This window comes from Lampetra planeri, unplaced genomic scaffold (assembly GCF_965212315.1).
Source record: "Lampetra planeri unplaced genomic scaffold, kcLamPlan1.2.h2 scaffold_2108, whole genome shotgun sequence".
Classification (NCBI taxonomy): Eukaryota; Metazoa; Chordata; class Hyperoartia; order Petromyzontiformes; family Petromyzontidae; genus Lampetra; species Lampetra planeri.
The window spans coordinates 1-20,007 of NW_027614870.1; the positions used below are offsets into that span (position 1 = coordinate 1).

General features: G+C 55.1%; 1 protein-coding gene across 1 annotated transcript; it reads right to left on the reverse strand.

Annotated features, from left to right (window-relative positions):
• Positions 1-60: 60 nt before the first annotated feature.
• On the reverse strand, positions 61-15,862 carry LOC144740394 (receptor-type tyrosine-protein phosphatase gamma-like; the record flags this gene model as incomplete). Its single annotated transcript, XM_078623244.1, has 3 exons — positions 61-254; positions 15,111-15,252; positions 15,705-15,862. Coding segments are annotated over 3 exons (494 nt in total), but the record flags the coding sequence as incomplete, so codon positions are not given.
• Positions 15,863-20,007: the final 4,145 nt, after the last annotated feature.

Sequence of the window (20,007 nt, forward strand, 5' to 3'; positions counted from 1 at the left end):
AGCCTACGTGTTAGACAGTTTGTGTGCCTGTACGTGAGTGTGCCTGTGTGTGTGTCTCACCGTATCTGTCTCTCCGTGGGTGCGCCGCGTAAGTCTCCGTCCCTCCCCGGAGCGCTCCATGGACACGGCGTACATCACCACAGCGACGGAGGCGGCGTCGCCACCGGCAACGACACGCGCTCGTCCCCAGCGCACCCGCACCGTGGACCAATCGGACTCCTCGACCCACACGCGCTGCGGCACGGCCGTGCAGACTGCGGAGACACATCGTCATCATCATCATCATCGTCGTCACCATCAACATCATCCTCGCCACCATCGTCACCATCACCATCAGCCTTGCCACCGTCATCTACATCATCATCACTATCATCATTATCATCATGATAATTGTACCCAGTATCACCATCGTCATCATTATTATTTAAATCATAATCGCCATAATACATACAGCTGATTTCCTCCCCCAATTAGCATTGAGGTGGTAATTCTCCCCCATTAACAACCCTGAGCCATTGATGGAAATTCCACATTAATGTGGCAATGGCGAGTCCATCTGCAGGACAACCACTGTTGACCTCCCCACAAGTGGTGCTCATTGCATTGACCCCCAGAGGGACGATGAGTCGACCAATGGGCAGCGTACGAAGTCGCGACCTTTCAATCGAGAGCTGCTCGCTCTCGTGCCTAAACTCACGGTCCTAAACTCACGGTCCTCATCCACTATCCAAGCCACGTCGTCTACGTCACGACCATCGCCACCATCATCATCTCACTCACCATCATCATCTCACCCACTATCACCATCATCTCACTCATCATTATCTCACTCACCATCATCATTGGCATCATCATCATCTCAATCACCATCATCATCATCTCACTCATCATCATCGACATCATCGTGTCACTCAGCATCAAAATCATGATTATCCAAATAATTATTTGGATAATACATCAACTAAATTATTATCATCTACGGGACATCGTCCTTGAATGCATCATCATGTCAACATCATCATCATAAATAAACAAATATTGTCACAGTGCTCACCATCGCCATTTCAAGACTCCATCGCTCACATCATCGCACTCATCAATGCCTCTATCAGCCTCCTGCCAGTGCCGCCCGTCAATCAGCGCCATCGATAAATCCACGGTGCGATCAACGGACGCGGAGGGGCCACCACAGCAGCGAGACTCCATCCTGGTGCCCATCTCTACGCAGACCCCATAGCCCCCCACTTACCATATCGCCCCCCACTTACCACATACAGTGAGGGAAAAAAGTATGTGATCCCCTGCTGATTTTGTACGTTTGCCCACTGACAAATAAATGATCAGTCTATAATTTTAATGGTAGGTTAATTTGAACAGTGAGAGACAGAATAACAACACAAAAATCCAGAAAAACGCATGTCAAAAATGTTATAAATTGATTTGTATGGTGAGAAACAAGTTCAACACACACACACAGACTTACCACATCGTCCCATCTTACCACAACGGCCCCCACAAAACCAAATACCCCCTCGCCCGCACCACCGCTGCCCCTCGCCCCCAAATATGTCCCCGGTAAAACCTTCGACAGATAAGTGCTGTTAGCGAACGCCTATTAAGGCCGGCACGATGCACGAGGGGTGGGTGGCCAAGCACCACCCCTGGCCACCTTTGTCTCCCCAGTGACGATGTTTACATACCACCGCACCGGGTCCACGATCTGCTCAGATGATCGTGTTGATCGCGAGCGGAAATTAAACTGTCGCCGGGTTTCCTCCTGAGCCCAGTCCACGCCGACCGCTACAGCCCCCGCTCCTACCACCACCACCGCCCCCCCCGCCCAACAACCACCACCTTCATCACCCCCACGCCCCCCATTCTCATAACAGCTGCCCCCCACCCCGCACGGACCACCACCAGCGCGACCGGAGTTCTCTCTCTCCCCCGTTGATTATTCGCTCCGTTCCCCATCGCCGCCACTGTCCCCACCGCCACCACCACAACGTCACCGCACAGGTGCGGTGACGGATCCTCTCACAGAGAAACTCCTGCTCGTCGCCCCGGGGTGCCGCGCGCTCGGCACGGGCCCGGTGCGAGGAGGAGTCACCGCATGCAGGCTTGAGGTGGGGTCGTCAATGTTTGCTGACCGGATCCTCTTTGCGTACTCTGCAGATTCATTTCCTAACCATTTCACCAACAGGTCCAGTTCTTCACTTGCAGAGATGTCTGCATTTCGGATTGCATTCCTGAAGGTAGATCTCCAGGCTCGATAGTTCTAAGAGTGGTCATCAAACTTAACGAGTCCTGTGTTGATTAGTTCGCGGTGAGCCAGCTACCTAGCAAAGTCCCCTAGTCCTGCTGATCCAGGGTGTGTCCATACTGGCGCTTGTGAGGTGGCATTATTGGCTGTATTGCCTTGCATGCCGTCATTCGCGATGGCGTTAGACTGTGGGCCCAAAGGGTTTCGATCACGTTGGTTGGATCCCCTTATGTGACTGTCTGGAATGTGGGTCTGACTTGGTGCATCCACGTCTGACCCCACGAGCACGACGCTGAGTCGGCGACTAACTCTCAGGGTAGGATATGCATTTCCACCATTCCCGTAGTCAGCATTCATGTTCATTCAGTGTGAAGATGGCGAAGCCTGAACGTCCACCCTTTGTTCAGTATGGTTTGGTGGAGGAGCATAGATGCATTGTTCAGACCAGTCCAAAATATTTTTTCTGGTGAGTTGATCACGGTCCTTGACAGGTATCTGCGTGCCAAACTCACTCCAATTCTCTTCCTTATCCAGGTTGGCTGCTGCTTCGAGCACCTCTGCCTGGGCCCTTGCAGCAGCTGCTTCCCTTTTGAGTTGTAGGGTGCTTAACTTAGCATCCAGCTCAATTTTCTTCCGTGTGGCAGTAGCTGCTAATGTACTCTCCTGCTCTTCAAGCTCTGCTTTTTCTTGCTCTGCTTTCTTCCGTGCGGCAGCAGTTGCTAATATACTTTCTTGCTCTGCGAGCTCTGCTTTCCTCCGTGCGGCAGCAGTTGCTATGCTTGCTTCTTCTTGTATACGAGCCCTTTCAATTAGCATGGCTTCCTCTTCGGCCATGTAGGCAATACGGGCGTTTGCTGCTTCTGCTGCTGCACGTGCCTGAGCTGCTGCCATACTAGTAGATGATGTCTGTGAGTGCGCTGAGGTTTTAGATCTTGTGGTGGACCTGGATGAGACAGAGTGCTGAGATCGTGTCTCTCTTAAGCCCTCCACATGGTCCATTGCATCTTGTATCACTGCCTGCACATTATCATCGAGCAGTTCAAGGAAGTGTTCTTGCGTGCGCACTCCTTCAATGCCCTCATCTGTTTTCACCTTCATCAGGGGGGAGATGTATTTATTTTCCAGGAGCTTGTAGCTTGAGCTGCTCACCTTCACTCGCTGGATGGCCCGCTGAATTGAGGCCACTGTGTCTGAGGCGTTTGAAGCTTCAGATAAATCTGCTTCAACCCGGTCCCATGCCCGTTGTATCCTGGCATCAAGGTCCTGTTTCTCAGCATCATAGATTTCCAAGGCCCGTTGTGTCAACCTGACCTCTCTTTGGGGCCTTGAACTCCCTTGGTCCTCTTGAGGCAGGATGGGAGGTCCTGGATTGTTTAAATCACCTTCTTCAGCATCTCTCCCTGCCGAACTGAGGCTTTCCATGCTGCGATGCTTGCAGCACGATTTTAATGTAGACTCGTTGCAGAGCTCCTTGCTTGCTGCAGGCTGACTGCAGGGCTGGCTGCAGAGCTGGCTGCAGGGCTGGCTGCAGGGCTGGCTGCAGGGCTGGCTGCAGAGCTGCCTGCAGGGCTGGCTGCAGGGCTGGCTGGGAGCTTCAAGAAGACTGTCTTTCTACTATCTCGGCCTCGCTGTGCGCTGCGTTGCACCGCTAGTCGAGTAGATAACCTTGCGTTCAATAAACCCTCGGAGCCAGGATGAACGTCCAACTCCAATCGTCATTTATTGATTGTAACAAGGTAAAACTGGTGAGAAAACACAGATACAGCATTAATTCTAGATTTGAAGCTTTCGTGACTGCAAGGAATCATCTTCTTAGGTTTTTTCGGTAAAGTCACGTAGAAAGTAAAATAAAATAAAAACAAAAATCACGACGTTTCGGAGGCAACACAAGTCTCCGTCATCAGGTGGGACCGTCACAGCCAGATTAGCTGTATCAAGTGAGGCAATGATTCAAGATGTAATCCCTTAAAAGCGAGTTGAGGGGGGAGGGAGAGGGAGGGGGGAGCTCATCAGACTATGGTAGCCAATGAAAGGAACGTATCGGGAGGGAGGGGGGGCGAGGCCAAAAGGGTGGGCGATGGACGTGGAAGCGCTTGTGCGCAAGCGGCCAATTACTGCACACGCCAACACAATGGAGCGATTGTGCGCAAGCGGCCAGCCACTGCACCCGCCAACACAATTGGGCAGAGAGGAGGAGGGGAGGTCTAATACACAGGATAGACAAAAGAACGAAAATGATGATGGGTACAAACTTAGGGGGAGCTCATCAGACTATGGTAGCCAATGAATGGAACGTATCGGGAGGGAGGGGGGGGGGCGGGGGGGGGGGGGGGCGAGGCCAAAAGGATGGGCGACAGACGTGGAAGCGCTTGTGCGCAAGCGGCCAATTACTGCACACGCCAACACAATGGAGAGAGAGGGGGAGGGGGGGTCTGATACACATGATAGACAAAAGAACGAAAATGCCCATGTTTATACCAATGCTGGCTGAACAATGAAGAGAGTACTGTTAAAATAACTGGGGATGTTAACACTCGGTAAAGTACAGTAAAATAGTGCCTGTCAGATAAGATGGTCCAAAAAATTTGTGATTAAGTTTTTTTGCGTGGTTGATAACATCTTTCCAATGATTACTAAGGAAAGATGTTATCAACCACGCAAAAAAACTTAATCACAAATTTTTTGGACCATCTTATCTGACAGGCACTATTTTACTGTACTTTACCGAGTGTTAACATCCCCAGTTATTTTAACAGTACTCTCTTCATTGTTCAGCCAGCATTGGTATAAACATGGGCATTTTCGTTCTTTTGTCTATCATGTGTATCAGACCCCCCCTCCCCCTCTCTCTCCATTGTGTTGGCGTGTGCAGTAATTGGCCGCTTGCGCACAAGCGCTTCCACGTCCGTCGCCCACCCTTTTGGCCTCGCCCCCCCCCCGCCCCCCCTCCCTCCCGATACGTTCCATTCATTGGCTACCATAGTCTGATGAGCTCCCCCTAAGTTTGTACCCATCATCATTTTCGTTCTTTTGTCTATCATGTGTATTAGACCTCCCCTCCTCCTCTCTGCCCATTGTGTTGGCGGGTGCAGTGGCTGGCCGCTTGCGCACAATCGCTCCATTGTGTTGGCGTGTGCAGTAATTGGCCGCTTGCGCACAAGCGCTTCCACGTCCATCGCCCACCCTTTTGGCCTCGCCCCCCCTCCCTCCCGATACGTTCCTTTCATTGGCTACCATAGTCTGATGAGCTCCCCCCCTCCCTCTCCCTCCCCCCTCAACTCGCTTTTAAGGGATTACATCTTGAATCATTGCCTCACTTGATACAGCTAATCTGGCTGTGACGGTCCCACCTGATGACGGAGACTTGTGTTGCCTCCGAAACGTCGTGATTTTTGTTTTTATTTTATTTTACTTTCTACGTGACTTTACCGAAAAAACCTAAGAAGACAGATACAGCATCTGTTATAATCCGGAAACACCAAAACAATGAACACCACAGCATCAGAACATTGTCTTAGATAACAATAGATCCTGGACGGACCAGGCCCCTACATGACCACTGAACATCTAGACAAGAGTACAAGCCGGTGTGTTGCATACAGGCACATCGTGTATTCATTCCACTGCACCCCAAATGTACAGCATTACACATACCACTAAACTGTGGATGAGATACTTCGTCATCTTTACTCTCAGGACCGCAACATAGGCACAAGTCTGACTCGACCTACTAAATCACAAGTAACATCCACAATAAGGAAAGTCGCAGGCTTCGTTACTAACTAGGCCTCGTATTTACTACAACAACTTAACGGCACCATAAAGGCATTTACATCACTATAACGGTCATTCCAACATTACAACAGAATTGCCAATATTATAGAAATATAAACAAACTTACAGACAATGCTTCTTAAGCTCCCACAATGGACAAGTGCGGCTGTGGTCTCACTAAGATGTGACGCGTGCCGCCATCTTGAATTATCAGTAAGATGGCAGATGCCCGCGTGGTTCACTGAAAATCTAACATCGTCACCTCCTGGTCACGTGACCAAAATTAGCATAAAAAAACAGGAACTTCCTGTGAACGTACGCTCCACATCTGCCGTGAGGCAAGACAGTACATATGTTGAACTTCTTTCATGATGTATGTAGCCAACAGTGCTATTTAAGTATGGTGAACTTCTTTCACACCATACATAGCCAACCTTGCTATGTACGTATGTTCAACTTCTTTCGCACCGTATGTGTAGCGACATCGTGGATGGGTAATGCCGGCCCTAGCGAGGCACGACGTGCGATGCATCGCCATCGCGGACACCCCATAGGTGGGTGTAGTACCGGCTCTAGAGGGGGCTCGGTGAGCGCTGGGATAGCGCTCAGTAGCACCACGCGTGGCGTGCAGTGCTGACCCCTACGGGAGGGAGTATGAAAGTGTCAGCCATGGGGTGAGGTTACCCCGGGCCGTGGCACTCTGGGTGACCCCGGAAGGCACGTGACCAGTAAGATCTACACTAGGGCCCCAGGTGGGGGCTAGGGGGTGGTCACGTGTCAAGGTGAGATCCGAGAAACGACAAGAGGTTTCTCGAAAGTGGTCGTGGCCAAGGGCGGGGCCAGCCACGATCCGGGAGCATGTAAACGGGGTCCCCACAGGGACCGGGGTTCAGCGTTGCTGCCGTCATCTGAAGATCTACAATCTACGTCCAAGAAGAAGTCACCAATATGTGGACGAGGACCCCAGCTCGGGTCCTGTCCATTGTAGCTACTCCCAGTAACTAGCGTAGTTAGCCTGGTGGTCCACCACCATAGGTTATCTGGTACAGGGGCAGTAACCCATTTGTGTTATGTGTTGGTGTTAATAAATAATGTGTTGCCTCCAAGAAGTACGTCTGCGACTCAGTTGAATCCACTACAACTGGTGCCGCCAAACGTGCTGTGTATGTTCAACTTATTTCGCACTGCACGTAGCCAACCGTGCTATGTATTTTGAACTTCTTTCGCACCGTACGTAGACAACCTTACTAATTGGAGGTGCATGGGGAAGCACAACAAACTAAAAACAAAAAGCAGTTGTAAAGAAATGAGTGTTCAATACAGATTATTTAAAAGTGCGTAGCTTCAGTGGCTTCCTAATATTGGAAGAGGCATTCCAGACGGCCGCAGAAGCGCATCTGAAAGCACGCGGTAATGCAGTGACCGTCTTTGTTCGATGGCCAACCAAAAGCCGCTGCTGCGAGGATGACCGGAGTTTGCGTGATGGTTTATGTTCCTGGACGACATCAGTGAGGCATTGTGTTTAATTTGCAACAAGCACGTTGCATGTAATGAGTGCGACCTCATTATAATGCATGTCCTCATTTCATCCCCCACCTCATCCCCCTCCCTCTCTCGTCACAGCCCCGACACCTGCGCCCTTCCGTAGGCCACACGGCGGTGGGGGGGGGGGGGTGCAGTTGCACCGGCCTGTGCACTCGCCAGCTACGCCGCTGCCTTCGCCGCTGGGGCTCCACGCCAGGATGACCTCGGCGCTCCAATTTCACTTGGGAGGTTGCCGTGAGCATAGCCATCAGGGCGGGGGGGGGGGGGGGGCACGGGACAGAGGGGCCCAGGGTCACACGACGTTCGCCGCTACCGTTTTGTTCAGAAACATCTCGCGCAAGGAGGTGTCACAGAACTACTCCTGAGATCCCTTAGCGTGACCTCTTTGTAACAACACGATGCTGGCACATGTACACGTGCGGTCGCCCTGTACGGGAAATGTTCGTCGCAACGGCAGTCAGATATATTTTGATTCTGTGAGTGAAAAGCCAAATTAATGCGATCCATTTTTTTCTCCCGTGGACTCATGGCGACCAGGCTGAGACCATCCACTCGCCATGCTTGCGAACCCGGTCACATCAAGGGCAGTGGCTGAAACCCAGATTCGAACCCAAGCTTTCTCTGACCTCTGCGCCACTTCCTGAATTAAAAACAAACCCGACAAAAATACGTGCGAACATTTGCGTAGGGAGGTAAAACCTCATCAGTGGGGGGCGGGTCTATGGCCCGGGGCGGGGGGGGCCCGGGAGGGAGGGGGAGAGAGAGGGGCTCTGTTGCCTTGCAGAGGCGGCCATCGTCCCCTCGATTTGGCCCGGTTATGGCCTGCAAAAAAATAATTAAAATCGGACAGCGTTCGGTGTACAACGTCCGTGTTAAATCCCTAACTTTGACGCGTAATTGAACGCATCTGGCCTGCACCACCTCGAGGCGAAGTTTAAGATTCAAGAATCCACGTGGCGCGCAAAAAACAGAGAGGCGCGCTAGCCCCCCCGGAGGGGTGAGCGTTCATCGTGCGGCATTCGCGTGGTCAACTAGGGAGATCCGTGCACAGTGCCTCATGACCCCTGCGGGACGACAGAATCTCCCATCCGCCTCGTCGTGTCCTCGTTGCCCTTGGGTCGATGTCCAGGACCGATTTTTTTTCTCAATCTATCGCCTATCTTCAGCGCGTCGCATGAAGAGCACCGCTCTGCCACCGTTTCCCTCTCCTATCTTCCCTTCCATCTATCCTCCATTATCATCAGCCGTGACGCTCTTCGATGCTGTCCCTTCGAATGGCACCTTCCTTCACCCGCTCGTAAACCAAACGTTGTACTTGTACGTACAGGCGGCACGCAACACACACAGACAAAAATCCCGCGGATAGCCTTTACCAGACTGTGTGGGACAAGTGCGGTTAGTGAGGACCGATGAGGTCTGGTCAGCACCACGCCCGGCCGATTGTCTCCCCAGTGCTGATGTTTGCACACCGCACCTCGAGGGCCAGTCCCAGCAGCGGTTTAAACTTTCGCCACTGTTATTGGTCGTGAACGGCTTTGTAGCATGGTGGGCTAAACAACTACACGACCGCTCCCCAGAAAAACTAAGATCTTTACTACACACCGCACCTGGTGTTGTACTCATATGAGGCTGAGTCGACCTCGGGGAGGCCCAGGACTGGTGCAGATAATCATCACTGGCATTGATGGCCGTGAGCGGGAATCGAACTCGGGTGACCAGGTTTATAGCGCAGCTCGCCAACTACACGACCGCTTCCCACAAAAGCACGCAGACAAAGATCTACCCAAGTATAGCCTTAACAGCCTTAACAGACTTTTGGGGCAGGTGCTTTCAGCAAGTAGCACCTATGGAGGCTGGCACGGCACACGAAGGAGGTTGGTGGCCAGCAACCACCACGCCTGGCCACCTTTGTCTCCCGAGTGGCGATGTTTACACACCGCACACACCGCACCACACGCAGGCTACAAGTATCCACTGAGTTGAACTCACCAGGCTGCGACGTTTGCCCAAGGAAGAAACCATTTTGCCCTTTTCCATCATCGTAATAACAATCGCATGATTGTCCAAACAACTAATTCATAAATATATATTTGTGTGTGTGTGGCGAACGGGAAGTTTGTGCTGTATATAAAGTGGCGTTAATATCAGAAGTGGTGACGGCACATTAATATTGGAAAAGGTTACGTTACATCAAGTCATTAAATATGTGAAAATGAGCTGACATTTCTGTTTGCTCGATGATGTATTGGGCTCTGCCCTGGCATTATTAAATATGTATGAATCCTCCAGAATTATTCCACGATATAAACAGTAAAAGAGACGGAATATATATTTGCGTGTGTATATTTTTAAATACATTTGTACTTTTTTTCTTTCTATATATACACAGAGAGAGAGCCGTAGTCGAAATCAAATAACATCAAATTAAGTGAGCAATTTGGCGTAGCGAGCCGGCCGGGCCTCCACACCCCCTGGGGGCCGATTGGCGAAGGTGCCCCGAGCAGCTAACGGATTGGCACGGCGAGGGTCGCGATTGGGGATCGGCCGGGGGTGTTAGGATGGGGGGACTGGGTCTGGGTGTGGCCCTGCTTGGCCCACAGGTTGGCCATCGATGGCCAATATCTGGCGCGTACGTTGAGTGCTGTGCTAAGAAGAAGGAGCAGCGTAGACGGGGTAGGCGGGGGCGGGGGTTAGCTATGCTAACGTTGTGGTTGTTTGCTCACAGTGGTGGGGGGGGAGCGGGGGGGTTTATGGTTCGGGTGTGGGTACGGACACAGGCACGACCGCCAGATGAAGGGAGAGAAAAACACGCGGCGGAGTCGAACTGTGGCGGAGTCGAACTCCGCCGGATCTTTAATCGGAAATGTTGCGTGGGTCTCCACATCTGAACATCACGGCGTTTTCTGCACACGAATACCAGCACATCGACACCCGCACACCGACACCAGCACATCGACACCCGCACACCGACACCCGCACACCGACACCCGCACACCGACACCCGCACACCGACACCCGCACACCGACACCCGCACACCGACACCCGCACACCGACACCCGCACACCGACACCCGCACACCGACACCCACACTCCGACACCCACACACCGACACCCACACACCGACACCCACACACCGACACCCACACTCCGACACCCGCACACCGACACCCGCACACCGACACCCGCACACCGACACCCGCACTCCGACACCCGCACTCCGACACCCGCACACCGACACCCGCACACCGACACCCGCACACCGACACCCGCACACCGACACCCGCACACCGACACCCGCACACCCGCACACCGACACCCGCACACCGACACCCGCACACCGACACCCGCACACCGACACCCACACTCCGACACCCACACACCGACACCCGCACACCGACACCCGCACACCGACACCCACACTCCGACACCCGCACTCCGACACCCGCACACCGACACCCGCACACCCGCACACTGACACCCGCACACCGACACCCGCACACCGACACCCGCACTCCGACACCAGCACACCGACACCCACACACCCGCACACCGACACCCGCACACCGACACCCGCACTCCGACACCCGCACACCGACACCCGCACACCCGCACACTGACACCCGCACACCAACACCCGCACTCCGACACCCGCACTCCGACACCAGCACACCGACACCCACACACCCGCACACCGACACAACAACCGCCATTCGCCACTAAGTGGCGGTGACGTCACCACGACGCTTGTGCCAGGCCATGTGCACCCTGAGGCCACGTGAAGTGTCGAACGCCCGTTGGCAGGAGGTCACGGGGCAGACCCAGGTGCCACGGGTCGACTGACCGAGATGACCGAGATGACTGGCTGATGCACCACCTGTGCCCCCTACTGTGCCAACTTGCTGTGCTTTAGCCACCCGGCGCTCCGCTCGTTGTTGTGAGCGTCGCTCCTCCGCCCTCCGTTGTTGTTGGAGGGCGACTGCCTCCAACTGCCCAGTAGCGTCCTTCACGAGCCTCCTCCACTGAGGCCGATCTTGACACCGCTGGTACCAGTCATCGGCAAGTCCACTCAGCTCCACGTCCTCCTGTACCACATCACTCCATCTCTTCTCTAGCCCGTGCCGCGCCCGTTTAGCCCCCTCGATCCGGCCGAACAAAAGCTGTTTAGGCATGCGGTGGCTGGGCATGCGGGCTACATGACCCAGCCAACGCAGCCTTGCCTGCCGGAGGAGCTCACTGATGGGACTTTGCCCAGATCTTTCAAGGACTTGTGAGCTCCTCACACAATCCAGCCTGGTTAAACCCAGGATGGATCGTAGGCAGGCCAGCCTAAATGTTTCCAACCGGCGAAGATGCTCCACTAGGGGGGTCCACGTTTCGCAAGCGTAGAGAAGGGAGGGAATGACCGTGGCCGAGAAGACCTGAAGCTTCGTGCGGAGCGACAGACCAGGTAGCTTCCACACAGCGTTACGCAACCGATGAAAAGATATTGCCGCTCGACTGATTCGGAGTGAGACCTCTGCTGATAAACTGGAGCCGGTCATAAGCACACTGCCCAGGTATGGGAAACTCTCCACTCTCTCCACAACTGCCCCATCACCGATTGAGAGTTGTGGGGGTGGAGTGCCCGATGGTACAAAATACCCAGGCAGGTGCTTAGTTTTGGTGGGGCTGATGGTAAGGCCCCACCTCTTAGTGGCACGCTCCAGTCTCAGCAGCAGCGTCTCCAACTCCTCTTCTGAATGAGCAGCTATTACCAAATCATCGGCATACATAACGTGGTTGACCAATAGGGAGCCATCCCTTGATCGCACCCAGGCGTCGATCAGCCTCCCATTATATCTGTACCAAATGGTAATTCCCCCGGTACAGCTATTGAAGGCTTCACGAACTACGCAGTCGAAATAGATGTTAAATAATGTGGGAGCCAGAGGACATTCCTGTCGTACCCCAAGGTGTACAGCGAATGGCTCTGACTCCCGGCCATGTAGTTTTACCCGGGCCCGCTCACCATCATGAAGGTCCTTAATGATCGTGAGGAGCGGGTCAGGGACTCTGAAACCACGAAGAACAACCCAGAGCCCAGGCCTACTGATGGTATCACACTCACACTCGCATACCGACACCCGCACACCCTCACACCCTCACACCGACACCCTCATACCGACACCCGCACACCGACACCCGCACAGCGACACCCACACACCCGCACACCGACACCCTCACACCGACACCCGCACACCGACACCCGCACAGCGACACCCACACACCCGCACACCGTCACCCGCACACCCTCACACCCGCACACCGACACCCGCACACCTGCATACCCGCACACCGACACCCACACACCGACACATCTGCACACCTGCACACCGCCACCCACACACCCGCACACCGACACCCGCACACCGACACCCACACACCGACACCCACACACCGACACCCACACACCCACACACGCGTACACCGACACCCACACACCCACACACCCGCACACCCGCACACCGACACCCACACACCCGCACACCCACACGCCATCACCCGCACACCGACACCAACTCACCGACACTTGCACATCGAGACCCTCACACCGACACCCCTACACCGACACCCGCACACCCGCACATCGACACCAGCACAGCGACACCAGCACAGCGACACCCGCACACCGACACCCACACACACGCACACTGACACCCACACACCGAAACACCGACACACCCACACACCCATACACCCGCACACCCACACATCCGCAAACCCGAAAACACCGACACCCACACACCCATACACCCGCACACCCGCTCACTGACACCCACACACACGCACACCTGTACACCGACACACCCACCACCCCAACACCTGCACACCGACACCCACACACCCACACACCCGCACACCGACACCCACACTCCCGCACACCCACACACCCACACACCCCCACACACCTGCACACCGACACCCACACACCCATACACCCGCACACCGACACCCACATTCACACACCCATACACCCACACACCCGCACACCCGCATACCCGCACACCGACACCCACACACCCACACACCCGCACACCCGCACACCGACACCCACACACCCACACACCCACACACCGACACCCACACATACGCACACCGACACCCGTATACCGACACCCACACACCTGCCCACCCGCACACCGACACCCACACACCCGCACACCAACACCCACACACCCGCACAGTGACACCCACACACCGATACCCACCGAGGCTGCATCCTTGCCCATGGGGGAAAAGAAGGGCCCCCCCACCCCACCCTCAGCCCCCCCGAGGACTCCGGGACTGAGTTGCAGCCGGCCGATGTTGTCGATGATTGCTGGCACCACATCGCTCTCGGCGCAAGGAGCAACGACCCGCAAACTCTCCCGGTGCGTGTTGTGGGTGGGGGGTTTTCCATTTCGCATGCCACTTTAGAAAAAAATCACGTACCGTTTTGTCACAGAAATTGGACGCAGGCAGGAGGCATGTCGATATTATTTTTTTGTCAAAACTTTAAAGGAAAATATAATTGAATTTTAATTGGTAAAGTTTCTTGCCAAGGCAAATGTGTACTCTCTGACGAGTCCAGACTCTGAGAGGGGCAGTTAAGGGTGTGCAAAGTTAAAGGTAAAGATCCCCCGTGTAAACATTCAGCCAGCTGGAGCAAGTGCCGTTGTCTCCCCAGTCAGCGATGATGTTTACGCACCGCAACAGCTTCTCGTCTTTAAGGCTGAGTCAACCTGGGGGAAGGGCCAGGTCTGGTAAGGATATTCATCACCGGTGCTTGTGGCCGTGAGTGGGAACGGGTCTCGTGTCGGCAGGTTCGTGGCGCGGTGCGCTCACTGCCGCACCGCCGCTCCCAACACGCGCGCCCATCCGGGCTCACGGCGAGCGTTGCCTCCTGCGAGCAGGAGGATGAGAAGGACGCGATGCATCCCACGTGGATAATCTCCGCTCGCGAGCGCAGCCGAGAAGCGTCTCTTACGACAGAAGTCGCGGCGACACGGGGCATCGCGGTGGGGGGGGGGGGGCGGTGCATGGTTCCCACCCCCCACCCACGGGGCCGCCCCACCGAGCGTGCCGCATGGCGTTTGATTGGTGCTCCCCTCCCGTCTCGCCCGGCGATCGCGGAATTCCGACGGCGCCATGCGGTCCGGACGAGCGCCGCTGGAGCGTGCGAGAGCCCCCAACCCCCCCCCCCGCTCAGCAGGAGAGACTCTCCGTCTCCAGGTGAGACATCTGGAGCTTCCCCTCTCCGTCTGCAACACGGCGTGACTCCTGGGAGAGACCATTGTAGCTTCCCGCCGCAGACATCGTTCGACCTCAGTCAAGCCACGATGTTTCTCGTCTTGGGGGTGCCGCCGCCGCCGCCACCCGAGGAGCGGCACCTCGGCCTCCTCTTCCGCACTTTGCTGGACGTCTACGTGAGGGAATGCGAGCTACCCGACGCCGTACCCCACCCGCGTGGGATCGGCTAACCGAGGGGACCCGGGGAGGACGCTCGCTCACCGGGGCCGGTGCGGTTGGCGCGCGAGGTGAACACGGCACCCGAGAAGCCGGCCTGCACCGGGCGGAAGTTGTCGCGCAAGTAGTCCACCACCTTGCTGAAGCCCAAGCGCTCCGTCGTGAAGATCCCGCAGAAGCGCGACAGCTGCCACGGCGGAGACGTGGGGGGCGGGGTTCCAGGAAGAGGTGGGGGGTCAGAGGGGAGACGGGGCCAGAAGGAAGAGACGGGGTCATAGGTAAAATGGGACACACACAAGTATCACCGAAACAGACTTTTGGGGCCAGTGCGGTTAGCGAGTCGCACCTATGAAGGCCGGCACGGCACATGAGGGGGTGGGTAGCCAGCAACATGCCCAGCCACCTTTGTCTCCCCAGTGGCGATGTTTATACATTGCACCAGGTACTCATTTGAGGCTGAGTCGACCTAGGGGAGGCCCAGGACCGGTTCAGATAATCGTCACTAGTGCTGGCCGTGAGAGGGAATCGAACTCGAGTCGCCGAGTTGCACTACCGACACAAACAGACACACAAAGACCCGCACAGACACACGCACGCGCGTGCGTGTGTGTGTGGAGAGACGACAAGGCGTGCACGCACCTGGCTTCGGGAGATGGGCACAGGCATGCGCAGCACAGTCCACAGGAGTCCTTCGCGGCACGGCGGCGCCGTCAGCGAGCCCGCGTAGCGAAAGTAGTCCCCCGTGTCCTCGGGCAGCAGAGCCCGTGGCACCAGCGTCGACATGGCGCTCGACTTCTCTGTGCACGGGACACGAGGACACCACAGGGACACGGGGTCACGGTCACCTCACCTGCACCACGGCGGTGCAGTACAGCAAGCACTGCCTGGGTTCGATTCCTGACTCAAGGCGACTGTCTTTCTGTGTGTGGAGTTTGTTTGTTCTCTCCCCCCTGGGTTTTCCGGTTTCCCTCCCCATAGCAAAAACAAACCGAAAAAGAACAACGATGTAACCGTTTTTTGGGCGAAAAAAACACTTTCGCAATGGCAATAAATGACACTGCAGATCACTCAATTGGGATCACACAGCAGTCGCGACCTCTTCTTACTGCCATGAACTTGGCAGGACCCTCCCGGAAAAAATCTTGAGGCTCAACGAGGCTTTCCCCAGGTGAACGAGTGGAATGACGATCACATGAACAGCGATCACATGAACAGTAACCAGTACGGTCCTGCACACATAATACTAATACGCGCCATTCGCCACTAAGTAACGGTGACGTCACCACGGCGCCTGTACCAGGCTCGGTGCACTTTCAGGCTGTCACGTCAAGTGTTGAAGGCTCGCCAACAGGAGGTCACGGTACAGAGCCAGGTGCCATCGGTTGACTGACTGAGATGACTGGCAGATGCCCCAGCTATACCTCCTCCTGTGCCAACACGTGCACTGCCTTGCACGCACACGAGCATGCCTCCCACCCTTGCGCTCCCCTGCCCCCACTTGCCCCCCCGCACCCGCTCCTCACCCCTCTCCATCAGCCCCCCCGCACACATGCACGAACAGCCCCATGTACAACTCTACATAATTAAATGCAACGAAACATCTCAGAGCCTAGAGACCCCCCACTAACGGCAGCTTGCCCTGTGCGGCACAAACTGCGAATAGGGTATTTGGCTAGCTAGTCGGGGGCTGATGATTGCTGCCCCGCGCGCGATCCAAAATAAGGCGACGGTTTCAAGATCCGAAAGTGACCCCTGCATGCGGCCCGACGCGGAAGATCTCACAGTGCTAAGCAGCGTTCGAGCGCGGTTCGACTGTTGCGTGGAGACTGACTGCCTGGGGGATACCAGGTGTTGTAGGCTTGGTGAATACCAGGTGTTGTAGGCTTGGTGAATACCAGGTGTTGTAGGGTTGGTGAATACCAGGTGTCGTAGGCTTGGTGAATACCAGGTGTTGTAGGCTTGGTGAATACCAGGTGTTGTAGGGTTGGTGAATACCAGGTGTCGTGGGGTTGGTGAATACCAGGTGTTGTAGGCGTGGTGAATACCAGGTGTTGTAGGCTTGGTGAATACCAGGTGTTGTAGGCTTGGTGAATACCAGGTGTCGTAGGCTTGGTGAATACCAGGTGTCGTAGGGTTGGTGAATACCAGGTGTCGTAGGGTTGGTGAATACCAGGTGTTGTAGGCTTGGTGAATACCAGGTGTCGTGGGGTTGGTGAATACCAGGTGTCGTAGGGTTGGTGAATACCAGGTGTTGTAGGCTTGGTGAATACCAGGTGTCGTAGGGTTGGTGAATACCAAGTGTCGTGGGGTTGGTGAATACCAGGTGTCGTAGGGTTGGTGAATACCAGGTGTTGTAGGCTTGGTGAATACCAGGTGTCGTGGGGTTGGTGAATACCAGGTGTCGTAGGGTTGGTGAATACCAGGTGTTGTAGGCTTGGTGAATACCAGGTGTCGTAGGGTTGGTGAATACCAGGTGTTGTAGGCGTGGTGAATACCAGGTGTCGTAGGGTTGGTGAATACCAGGTGTCGTGGGGTTGGTGAATACCAGGTGTCGTAGGGTTGGTGAATACCAGGTGTCGTAGGGTTGGTGAATACCAGGTGTTGTAGGCGTGGTGAATACCAGGTGTTGTAGGCTTGGTGAATACCAGGTGTCGTAGGCTTGGTGAATACCAGGTGTCGTAGGGTTGGTGAATACCAGGTGTCGTAGGCTTGTAGTGGTCAACGTGGCAGAACTGTATTGAATCCAACTGTGCAGAGGCGTGAGCAGTCAGCCCCCCACGTATGCGTGGTGGGTTTGCTCTGGGGTCGTGTGGCTCCCTCATTGAAGGAAATGGGTCAAAATATCCCAATGTAGCAGCACCCTCCTTGTGAAGGAGTTCTGAGACTCTACAGAAGGAGGCTTGCCTGGGTTTAATACAAGGCAAAGGTGCAGCTCTGCAAGTGCTTGTTGGCACAAGAGATGTGCGGCATCATTATTACGACACACACTCAGCCCCACGGCGCTAATATCCTCTTCTTTTTTCCAGGGGAGGGTCTCAAGACTGCTATTCGGGATGGTCCTGCCATAAATGTTCACAGTAGGAGGGGGCGATGATCGCTGCTGCTGTGCGGTCTAGCTTAGGGGCATCCCCAGTGGCAGCTGTGCCACACTCATGCTCGCACACCAATGGGGGGGGGGGGGTGCACCTCCCCACCTCCCACGAGAAGACAAAGGCGGTGGTGGTCACCCCGATGTCTACCGAGAGAGAGAGCTCGAGACCAATTTTTCCCACACTCAATAACGCGGAGAGCAGGGGGGGGGGGGTGTTGCGAAAGTGGCTGCATATGCCACCTTTAACTCGCCATAAATTTCACACTCCCTCGCACTCCCCCGTGCACGTACTCGCACGCACGCACACGGGCACGCACACGGGCACGCACGCGTGCCTCGCTTTGTACGACTGCAGTCTTACCCAGTTGACACTTATTCTTTCAATTCCTCGTTTGTATATGTATAAACATCTCGCTACGTTCCAAATCCAAATTACGGTAAAGGGGGAAAAAAACGACACGTGGTGAGCCTTTACTCTTTTATACATTTGCAATCATCGTCACCATCATCATCCCGGCTCCTTGTTGCCTCGTCGCCACACCTACATCCCGTTCCCCTCGGCAGCACCACGGTCTTCTCTCGGCGCAGTTTGAAAGTGAAATTAAGAGAGGAGCGAGAGACGCCGTGGCTGTGGTGGCCACAATCTCTCATCCTGTCTCCCTCCCTTTCTTGGCCCATTAAACTGATCAGGCTAACGGCCCAACTCAATGCTCGATCGAACCCCGCTCTTGTTAACTACATTTTTTAAAACCATTGACGATCGATGTAAATTTTTTTTAAATTGGGATGGTCCAGGTGGGTGGAGGGGGGTTGTTCGGTGGGGGGGGGGCGTTGCGCTAGAGGTGCGTGACCACGGGGCGCAAAAGCCATTGCCGATCGAATGCCATCCGACGCGGACGCTGCTCGTCTTCCTTCCCCGAGCGAGGCCGTCTTTGTGTCTTCTCCCCCACCCCCCTCCAACTGGCGCCGTAACGCTCTTCCCTCGCCCTGCCGGAGATGTGCGGCGTGCCATCGATCGAGCCGCGAGGAATTTTCCACCGTTCCCCAAAAACTCAAGATTCTATTCCGGCGGAGCCACCGCGGCAGAGCGAGGAGTGTGGCTTACCCGGTTTTGACTCTGCTCCGAGAGTTCTACAAACAGCCATTTGGCACGGTGGAGAGATGTGATCTCCCTCGCCTAGCACGCACGAGGGCGTGGGTTCGATCCCGGAGCCTGGTGATGCCTGTTGTGTTACTGGAGTTCGTGCCATCTCTCTCTCCCCTCTCCACATTTAGAAAAATGCATTTGGACTATTTGGCCGCCACTTATAAATTACCACGTGTGATTATGACGTAAGCCACTGCAATGAGCTATCATCACGCGGGGCCAGGTCGCCTCTGAAAAAGAACCGATCGCTCAGTGGGCTTTACTCGGCAACCCACTGTCGAGTGAAGCCTTCTGTCCCACACAACCACACAGGCTCGTCTTGTTTTGGCCATACTTCACCACACTGGCCACTGCGGGTTGGCGCAGGTGGTGGCGATGGCCAAGACTGCTTTGGATTGGAAGTCGCTCTTGCTCGCACTCGAGGGGGAATGTGGAGGGAGCGGACGAGGGAGGGGACGCTGCATGCACGACAAGCGCCTTGCGTCAGCACTTCTGAAAATTACCGTCGATATGAGCGCGTGCGTGTGCGCGTGTGTGCGCCCGACCTATCTGCCTCACTTAAATAAATAGAGTCACTTTTAATTAGGATCACCAATATCCCGAGCTCAGCCCCTGGTTAAATGCACTCTGCCGCCGATTAGAAAACAACACAACCTGACGTGTGACCTTGGCACGTTGTGCTACGAGCATTCTCTTTCCCCGCG